Consider the following 10818-nt stretch of genomic DNA (forward strand, 5'->3'; position numbering starts at 1 on the left):
GGATGATATGTGTAATTTTACCACACTTTGGTGTGTGGAAAATTGCCATCCGCAGTCGCAGCTGACTCATTGCTCTCTGCGTTCAAATTTTCCGGACCTTTAATTTCCTCGCAGTTACTCTTCAGGTCTCTAATTTGCCTTTACACATCAGGCGCTCTCAGCATCCTGCCACAGGAAAATATTTTCTCTCGAGATGATCAAAAATCGCAATTAAAATATGATTTAACGTGACAAGACGAGGCAGGTACAGCACAGACGAGAAGGAAACAGGACAAACTAGACAAACAGATCAAAACATGACACGACTTCCTGTAAGTGAGTAATGCGATGCGTGACATCACATCTTAAATCCAAGGTATGTGGGTCTCGCCGAGTCACTGCACCTGTTTAAAAATCGGATCATTCTCTCATAATGTGTCATCTGTCACTCCCCCGTTTAATGTGTTGCTCCCTCATTATTCACCTATTACACCGTGCTGTTTTTTCATAATCATGCCTGATAAGTTAACAGGTCTCCCGATGCTGCCAGCTGCATGAATTATCATTGACACGAGGAGTGAAACGTCAATTGGGGTGCGAGTGAAGTGAGTCCCGTGATTTCATGAGGCTAATAAGAGCATTGATATAAAAGAGATGAAGAGGATTGTGGTTAGAGTATCCGCTGAGAGACTCTCGTCTGTGTTTCAATTCTCATGAGGTTAAAGTGACTCCCTATCCAGATCCATACAGCTGGTGACTAAGCCTGTACCAAGACGCTCTGAAGGCAGGACGCTCATACTGCACACAGGAAAATATCACGCTGTCTCACAGCCAGTGTGTGTCATGTTGGAGCCGCTGCCAGAACATAAAGAAAATCTTGTGCCTTGATTCTTTCCATCAGCTTTATGATTCATTTTATTGCCCACTTCTCGACTATTACCGCTTTACCGTTACTGTGACAGATGCCTGGGCACAAGCCTAACTTTAATGAAGGTCAAATCTATTTCCATTACTTCGTCTTTCTTCTTCTTTATTTGGTCTGCTTTTTTTTTTTTTTGTTATATGCTACTTTTGAGCTGCCATTTTCATCATAAATGAATCCTTTTAAATCTAATAATAGTGCAAAAAGCCAAATTTCCAACGGCATTTTCAGATTGTTCAGCGCTTAACCGATCTCTGCCCATTTATTATTTAGTCTAATGTCAAAAAAGGCGTCAACACTCAATTTTTCATCGAACAAGACAAAGAGTGGTAGTGACACAATATTGCACACAAAAATGTGAGTAGTTGCTAAAGAACAAATAGGACAATCTGTTAATGAATGAACTGTTAATAAGTAGTTTATGAATAACTCCCCTTTATGTTTATTAAAAAGGGTAACTGATAGTACGGTAAGCGTGAGATAATGAGGGACCGCTGTCCAGAATGATGTATCACTTTACTTAAGGGGGGCACAGAAAGAGTAACTACTGATTAGGTAATAAGTAATGAATGAGTCGTTACTATTCGGGCCGTTCTTAGGAAGTCAGGAACAACTCATGAAGAAAGTATTTGTTGTTTTGATTCGCAGGTATGAAGTAGTAGTTGTGATGAGTCACTAGACAGACAGGGAGATACTATATTACCGAGTCATTAGATAAAGATTCGCTCTTAAGTTATATCATACTTAGTCCGGCATATACCTCAGGATTATACCTCACTAATACTTAGCTGTTTCAGTAATGATGAAGGAGACGTCTGGTTGTCTAGTAACTCATCATTATCTCATATAGTCCTTCAATCACAGTTATTCATGAGCTAGTCATTAATGATTCATTCAGTTCGTTCCCAACTCATTTTTGTGTGCCATGTTGCTAAACATTAGCTTGTTTAAGCTTCTCAGTGTGAATATGCTGCTTTTATCTGTTTTCCCCATAAATATCTTCATGTTTCGGACTCAGCGATGGCAAAACAAGTTAGTAATCTTTAAACCAGTTGAGAGATTAATTGACGTGAATTGATATCTGCAGCCCTAGTTTGTATGACGCACAATCTAAACCCCACTGATTCACTGACAGTGAAGAGGAGCATGTTCTCTCTTTTTGACTGAAAATTGGCTTGTAACTGTCTACATTGTATTAGATAAATCCACCACACATCTTATTCTTCTTTATAATATCTAATAACCAAACATCATAATTATTGATGATTCATTTGGTGTTGATAGATGAACTGTTTCCACCCTTTTACGCACGCAGCTAGCGGTTTAAGCTTCAAATTATTATTTGTTGGCCACATCAAAGACATTCATGGGCGTGGCTCTTTAGGAAGTGAAATCTGAGAGAATAACCGGCTTTACTACCATTTCAGAACATCCTCAATGTGATGATTCACACGGGCCGGTCTTCGTTACTCCTGCTACGGTCGACTCAGTACATGCAGCGCCCCCTGAGCTCTCGCATAGCTGGGAGCCGCGCTGTGTTAAGAGTAGCACTCAGAGATGACACCATGGATTGTCATAGCATGCATCATGTTATTCACTCCAGGGTGCAGACGGCGTAATCTTTTAATTACTGTACAAGGCCATCCATGGGAGATAGACAGTGACTTATTATCACACGCCTCATCAGCTCAGAAACACCACCGAGTGGCTCTTCAGCGAGGGCTCTCAGTGGATACTCATCGTCCTTTATCAACGTACAGCACTTCACCGCTTCTTTATCAATGCACAGCACTTCAGCTCCCGGGTCAGACAGGTCGTTTATGAGACTTCATTAGGCTGTGCGGCTGAGGCAGCACGACAGCTTTTGATGGACAAAGCAAAACACTGAAAATATAAACTCAGTGATTTCCAGTCTGACTCATTCCATGTGACTAAGAACGCCAGTTTAAGTGCACTCAAAGCTAAATCTGGCCATGCTTCAGCGCTGAAAGACTGGTTCCTCAATCACCAGCGTCTTCCTTTCCAGAAAAGTTGGAACGTCCTGCTTCTGTTTTAGTTTCATGACTGCGCACAAATTGAGAGAACAGAGGATGCACGTGGAAAGCACATGGTCAGTTTGTGCTTTGCCTTTCGACGAGAGTGGCGTTAAAAGCGTGGAGCGGGAAAAAAAAAAGAACAAAGAAGGAGCAAGTGCTTGGTTTCAACATCCCGTATCATAAATCTGGATAAAAGAAGTGGCGTTTTTTTTGACACGACCGTTTCATCTCGTCTGTCTGAAGTGTTAGTCGCAGAGCCCCGAGGCTGACGGATGAGTGCGCATGAGTGTGTTTTGTTTATGAGTGTGTGTGTGTGTGCAGCTGGGACAAGAAGGTTTTGATGAAAGAGACAGACAGATTGGAAAGGAGAACAGAGAGCAGGATGTGTGTGAGGTGTTGAGAACCAGTTTTTCTTTTTTTTTTTATTAATGGACACGGACCTGAGTCACAGTCTGCAAGTCTACACAGCACGTGCTTAATCAGAGGAGTGATATATTTCAACATGTTTGACTGTTATTTGTCCTGACTGGAGAAACTCCTCCTGTTTTGAAGTCAGACTTTGGTGGAGATATGAAGACTTTGAGAGAATTAAAGTCAATTAATTGGAAAAAATTATATTAAGTATATATTTGATGAAATGGAGGTCACGACTATATTGACATGTATGATCCCAGTGAATCATTTCCAGTGCTGTCTTCACTTGGAGACTATTTTTACAGACAACTGAGAGAGATCTTCATCACATGCTGCAGCAACAATCACCCGAGGCTCAAAAATCAGCAGAACCAATGAGCTTACGGTGGACTACTGCTGTGTGTCTATTAGTGTCTAAGTTCCCCGAGAGGAAGAAAACAGAGTAAACTCCTTTTATGTGTTTACGTGTGGGCGGGCACCCAAACATTACTTTCATCAGTTCAGTATCCGACCACATGTGAAATACAGTCACAATTTCCCCTTCTGATTCTGGGTGATATCGCTGTGGTGCCAGGCTGCGATGCCAGCCGTATTGGAGTCTATGAGAGATGCATGAAGAAACACAAAACTAAAACCACGACGTATCTACCTCGTATGACTTCTGATGTAGTAATGCCTCCAGAAGGGGACCAAATATTGCTGATGAGACTGCAATTAAACCGCAGACAGGAACTTCTCCCAAACGAAAGCGAGAGACATACAAAGTGCCGATTGAAAAATAAATAAATCAGCGGTTAAACTACTCTCTGCAGTGTCTTCTTTCATTTCTCTATCAGAAGTCACACGACATGGATAGGCTGGATATTCAGTGTGCATTGTGTTGTGTGAGACATTTGTTTTTACCTGGTAACAAACACGTAAACCCATTTGGTCAATCACGTAGGCACAGCTCTAAACAACATTAAGCAAATGTTAGCTTAGCCTACTACCTAATTAGCTGGCTGCAAATAGTCTGACAAAAATAACCAATTGAGCACATTTAGGCACGTGCTGACATGACAGCTGGACTTTTTCAGCCATTCCCAGAAGAGGTTTGCCAACTAAGAATGATACACAACACAAACATAAAACTGGGCCTGACAAGTGGAATCAACAAGAAAACTATACACTACATCAGTGTCTGAACTCTTGAGTTGTGGCCAAAAACATCCTGTGTGAGGGTAAATCGACCTTGACTTCTGTCCACCAAACTAATCAGTTCAACCTCGAGTCCAAGTGGACATTTGTACCAAATTTGAAGGCGTTACTGAGATATGGCATTCACATGAATTGCACAGACGGACAATCTGAGGACGTTATTCCTCCGGTCATGGCTGTCACTGGCGTGGAGACAAAAACATACAAGCAGCAGATTCATCGCGGACATGAGCAGTCATGAGAGCATATCTGTGTAAACACTGGTACTTCCAGTGTTCTTACACTTGTTAAAAGGCCCTCGAGAGTTTTGACATTCAAAATAAACCGGTTGTGGTTTTTCAGCTCTTACAGCTACAAGTCAGCACGTGAATGAGGTCAGCGCCTCCTGGAGCGAGTCTGAGCTGAAACCTGTGATTATGAAACAAGAGAAAGGCCCGGTTTTCCACAGGATCGCCAGTGAAGGACTTTTCCTGGCTTTGTCACAGAAAGCCTGAGGTCATCACTCATAACAAACAAGCTCTGCCAACACTTAAAAGAAGGCAGCAATGACTGCGAGTTGCAAATCACTCCAACCCACAAGTGGGTTTGCAACAGTAAAAGTGACTAATCTTTCACCAGATACAGGAGCTGATGCACAGAAGCAATATTTTGTTTGTAAAAAGAGGATCCTTTATCGAAAGGACACATCACATCCAGTAGTGGTTTTATGACAAACAATGACTGTACCTTCCCTGAAACTGTGGTTTGACAGAAGCAGAATAAAAATCTGATTATCAAAGGTAAAGCAGGTATCTGCTGCCTCCCAGTGGCAGAAACACTAACTGCACATCAAACAAAAACAGTTTCTGCTTTTTCCACACATAATGGCACGTCTGCTTATTAAGAAAAATACTTCATGAAGAGTGTTTGGCTGCTTGATTAGCTGTTCGATTTCCAACAACAGATTTTTTATTTTTTTTTAAAAATCTTTGGAGTCTCAGTTGTCTTTCCGAATCAAAAATATTGCACATAATCTTCACCAGGTAGCAGGAGAGGGCCAGATTTAAAGAAAACACCACAGACTCCACTACCAGGTAATTCCAAATAAATTTATTTCGTAATTTCATCCACTGTACAAAGCAAACATGGAATCTTCTGGACACTGACGTGACTGAGCTGGAAAAGCAGATGGACTATTCATTTCCATCAAAGAAACAGAAAAGATTACCTAGAGGGAGGAAAAAAAACACAAACTCAGAACACGATGTCTTGTTAATGTTTTCATTTCCAATTATGTTAACAACTGTAAATAGTCCTGCATCACTGCTGTGCAGGATTAAACCAATTAGTAATAATAATCATGTTGCAGGAGCTGATTTGTCGTACCACAGATCTACGACAGAGCCTTGAGGATGGCCTCGTTGGCCTCTATGCTGATCTGAACCTCTGCCCTCGCTGCCTCGCCAGATGTACCGGCCAAGTCAGACTGGGCCTTCTCCAGGTTGGCCTTGGCAGCCTAAAAATAGATAGAAAAAAAGAAAACGTCACAATGAGAAACAGAACATGATGATAAGGCCCACAATTCAGATTATGTTTTTTTGGGACATCAAGCACATCCTCATCATCTTAGAAAAAGGAGACTTGACCAGACTGATTATCCTGCAGTTCAGAAAAATCACAATCAAGGCAGGTATATAGCCTGCAGAGCTCTACTCATCCTCAAATCCTTTAGACGCCAACTGTGATGTCAAAGTCTGAAAAGCAAGACTGAGAAACGACGAGTCAAAAGTGAGGAGTAAGACTAGCAGAGAAAATCCCCACTGCCTCTTTGCTCTGAAAGCTCCATTTGTCACAGTAGTGATTAGAAACGAGAAATGCCAAACATAGCTGGAAGTTAAAGGTCTCCCAGTAGGGATTTGACACATCTGCTATAACTCAACAGTGACTGACCTTTCCCTCCTTATTAACAGCGTGGGCACATGTGCATTTTCCAGGCAGAGTGGAGGACAACGAGGAAAAAATAACTCATTTACCGCTATGAAGTCAACTTGACAGTGACACTGGCACAGCCCAAGGTCACAGACGGACACCTCCGTGGCGAGCGTGTAATGACGCGGCCTAGCATTAACAAGACTGACATTTAAACGAGGACTCAACATTCAAGTCCAACTGCTACACTGATCAGATAATCATCAGCTGGGAGGATCAAAATCAGAGAGAGGGGGGAAGAAACAGCTCGCTCCAGTTCAAAGAACAGTCTCTGCTGTCAAAGATCATGTCCCTGCTGGGGGGACAATCAGTAATTATGCAAACCTCAACAGCCTGGATGTGGACACCCATCACACAACTCTCATTAAAGCATAAAAAGATCCATAACGATTGACTAACCCACACTAGAACGACATTGTGAGGACATAATTTGTCAACACGGAATAGTACAGGTGCAAAAACTTGACACGTTTCAAATGTGGCAAAGCAGAAGTCTCATTTTAGAAACGTACTTTAACAGGAAGATACTCGTGCAAGGGGGGAATGTTCAACACAAAAGAGAGAATGATCTTTTTGCTTGCCCACTTCAACATGGAAATCAAAGTTAAGAAGTAACTGCACAACAGTTAAACACTCAGGGAAACCTCAAGGTAATTGTTGTTTCCTCTCTACAGGTTTTGTAAAGACCGTAAGAGCAATTAAAAATAATTTTTTACAAAGAAAAAATGTGCCAAAAAAAAACAACCTTCTAGACATCACTTATCAAAGGCTCTGTAATTTAAATGTAATGGAGCAAAGCAAACTAAGTGTTCAATTTGGCTTCAAAAAAAGGATTAAAAATTACATTTTGTACTGATTGTATTTGCTCAAATAGTGAACACACAGTTCAGAAAGCTATAGTTTTATTACAGACTTGTTTGTGTTGTGATGTTCTGAGTCTCAGTCCTCCAGTTCAAAGGCTGCGGTCTTACTCATTAAACACCACAAATATTGATCCCTGGCACTTACAGGTATCTCATTAAATATATGTAGCGTTAGATCATCTGATACATTACACAGCTTATAATTAAGAGATCGATATCTTAATAGTTCAACTATTTCAAGTAAATAAAGGGTTGTTGGAGGCAATTACAAGATCACCTGTACAACATAACACAATCCAATCAATTAACCCTGTAATAAAAAAAATAGTTTACCAATGTTCAAGCTATTGTGCTCTTTTCCATTTTACTGTATTAATTTCAAACTGAACATTTAACCAGATACAAGTGATTATTCATTGTGAAGGTTTGGTACATGGTACAACATGTAACTAAAATGTACCTGTTCTGTTTTGATGAAGACTTTGTGACAACCCAAACTACTCCCTCTCACGTTAAAACAAGGCAAAAGGCGAAACTAAATGTCATTTGATGGATTTTAGACTAAGTCATGCTTTTTTCCAACCCTACAATGTAAACCTTTAATCAAGATATTTTCAGGCAAACTTTTTATTACATGTAATTTTTTTTAATGAAGAAATGTAACGTAGTGTCAAGTGTCATGTCTCTCAAGAGGACACCAAAGATGCCATCAAATTTACTGTTGCATTAAATGTATATACAAGAAATGCTGATGCCTAAAAAAAAAAACCAATACTGAACAATTGTAAGGTAAATACCCTCAGGGTTGTACCAGCATCTTAAAAGACACGTTTGCTTAGTACCAATATTTGGATCGATCAAAACGCAGTCTGGTTATAACTGTAAATGTGTTTTGTTCAAGTGAGTGGCAGAAGTAAATAAACATTTCTGACATGTTTTGTTTTAATTTAACTTTTGCAAAGTAGCTGCTTACTAGAGATCAGCCACCAGAGACTGCTCCACAGACACGCTTATCGACTACAGCTATGCGTGCATTGGTAGGAAGTGGACCAAACCACTCTGAGGTATATGAAGGGGGGACGCAATCTTTAAATAGTCAAGAACACATTGTTATGCATCTATAATTAGCACAACTGTTTTCAATGCATATTATTTTACAGCATAAAATGAAATGCTATTGAGTGGGACAAATCAACATTATTGCAAATCCAATATCAGCTCAAAAATGTACAACACTGCCCACGAAAGTTTTTGACATACAGAAATATCAAATTCCTATTCTCCCATGGTACATATGACCATAGTGGTGAACATCAGTGCAGATGCCACTTTAGTTTGTACGTGAGGGGAGCAGAGTTGACATAATACTCACAGCAACGTCCAGCCGGTCCAGAGGAACAGCCTCCTCAGCCAGCAGCTGCACTGAAGAATCAGCGTTGACTGTAACTGACCCACTGCTCACTGTGTAAAAAAAAAAACACACATGACACAGTAAGTAAACATGCCAACATTCAGTCATCTTTACTGTGCTTTATATCCAATGCAATGAGCAGTTTAGATCCAGGACGTCCTGCCCTATTTTCAGGGTAGCTTCTGTTCCACAATATATTTTCTCAATGAGTGTTTCTTTCATCTAAGTGAAGAGCTTAAACGTGTCATCTGGCTACATCTGGCTATATTCTAAGCTAATAGGAACCTTTTTTTTAACAAAAATATATTTACTTGTTGTTAGCTTTACATAATTACAATCTCCATGAATCTGACAGCCAAACTGTCAAATCCGGGTGGATGGCAGAGCTACTTACTGGCAGTGAATAACTTTCCTTAGCGTGTCGACAGAATAGTGCACACATCATATCGCCTTAAAATGGGGGAGGAAACTGAAGCAGAAGATGTACACCACCTTCTCTAGACTGGCATCACTAATATCTCTGAGGACTAGTCAGAGCAGATATTAATATCTGAATACTTTGAGCTGAAAGGAACGCTGGAAACAATACAAAGAAATCAAACTAAGATGGGTGTAATTATACAAATATCAACTATTGTGAAAATAATAGACAGTGATCTGACATTGTCTGACTTTTTATAAAATGTGGAAAACCATTATTGACTGCTATTTGCCTATATATGGACAGGCCACTGTTTGGTGGCATCAAAGAATACATTTAGATCCGACCCATGGTCATTCATGTTCCCATCTGTAATGCAAAATCTTACCAAAGTATTTGGCAGCGGAACCGTCGTCATTGAAGACTGTGACGATGCCGGGCCTGAGCACCTGCAGGGTGGGTACATGGGCAGGAAGGATGCCGAACGCACCAGTAAGTGTGGGCACATCGACCTGTTTCACACTGGCCTCTTTGAAAAACACCTGGAGAGTGGAGACAGAGGATGGAGAGATGCATTCAAAGACTGATGACCAGTCAAACACCAACAAATGGTAACTGATCGAAGATGTAGCTGCAAAAATGTAGCATTTGTAATAAAAAACGTGCAATCAATAGCTAATTAAATATGATCTGCCACTTGTGTGTTAACTCATTGTGCAACATGATGCATGCATTTGTGTTGTTAACTTAGACTATATTTTAACTACTGGATCAAATGCATACGTTTTACAACAGAGTGTGAGGGGGACATGCAGCACGGTGTCAAACTGGACTCATATTGAGAAATAGTGAACTGAATTTAGTTAAAGACGTCTGTAGGACGAGATTAACCTCAAGGTTAGAGAGCTCTGCATTAAACACACTCCTGCTAAGCTAACGGATTTAAACTTAAGCTAACACACACACACACAGTTGAAGAAATATGCACGCGAAATGTACTCTAATGTCACTGTAGTGGAAAAGAGCAATATTTAAGTGTTGCCGCTTCGCAAGGTAACATTATACTTTGCCACACTGCTGGTCAAAGGCAGTGAATGACAGCCGGGTTGGCCATAGTTAGCTAGCTAAGCTAACAGTACAAGCTGTACCGCTGCAGCTATCTGACCTGCATGCGTGCAGAAACTACAACACTATGTGTAGCGAAACCATGCATTAGTACAACACTGCTGAATGACCCAAAGACATAAGCTTCTCTGCGACCTGTGACTCTACGTTTCAACGAGAAACGAAGTTAGCCATGTTGCTAGCTGGGGCCCGAGAAGCCTCGCCAGTAACGTTAGCTAGCTACCTGTGTCGGGGAGGCGAAAGTGAAGGACATCTGCGGGGCGCCGCTGACGGCTTCGGCGTAGGAGCGAGTTTGCCTCAGCGCGGGGAGAGCACGACGGAGAAATCTGGCTGCCAACATGTCTGAAAATCAGATTTTGCTCAAGTACAAGTGAATGACAGAGATCCTCAAGCCCTTGCGTGAAGGCTGTCGATGTGCGGCGCTTGGTAGGACAAGGACGTTGGTACCCTACCCAGAAGGCTTTACGGTGGTGCTAAGGATG

The 10818-nt window shown here is 41.1% G+C and overlaps 1 protein-coding gene across 1 annotated transcript; it reads right to left on the reverse strand.

Moving 5' to 3' along the window:
• Positions 1-5615: 5615 nt before the first annotated feature.
• atp5f1d (ATP synthase F1 subunit delta) lies at positions 5616-10798 on the reverse strand. The gene is made up of 5 exons (XM_084354360.1): positions 10560-10798; positions 9600-9753; positions 8752-8840; positions 5914-6043; positions 5616-5755 (listed from the first exon to the last, which is right to left on the reverse strand). Exons 1-4 carry the CDS (start codon positions 10674-10676, stop codon positions 5921-5923), a joined length of 483 nt encoding a protein of 160 aa, XP_084210486.1. The 5' UTR covers positions 10677-10798; the 3' UTR covers positions 5616-5755; positions 5914-5920.
• Between the last annotated feature and the right edge of the window lie 20 nt (positions 10799-10818).

The sequence above is a fragment of the Pagrus pagrus genome, assembly GCF_965226575.1.
Source record: "Pagrus pagrus genome assembly, chromosome: 6".
Taxonomy (NCBI): Eukaryota; Metazoa; Chordata; class Actinopteri; order Spariformes; family Sparidae; genus Pagrus; species Pagrus pagrus.

Excerpts from the sequence above, each read along its gene's own strand:
- atp5f1d (XM_084354360.1), bottom strand. The coding sequence starts at position 10,676 with ATGTTGGCAGCCAGATTTCTCCGTCGTGCTCTCCCCGCGCTGAGGCAA. Across the intron at positions 9,754-10,559 it reads CTTTCGCCTCCCCGACACAG|GTGTTTTTCAAAGAGGCCAG; the intron begins GTAGCTAGCTAA and ends TCCACTCTCCAG. Across the intron at positions 8,841-9,599 it reads TTCCGCTGCCAAATACTTTG|TGAGCAGTGGGTCAGTTACA; the intron begins GTAAGATTTTGC and ends TTTTTTACACAG.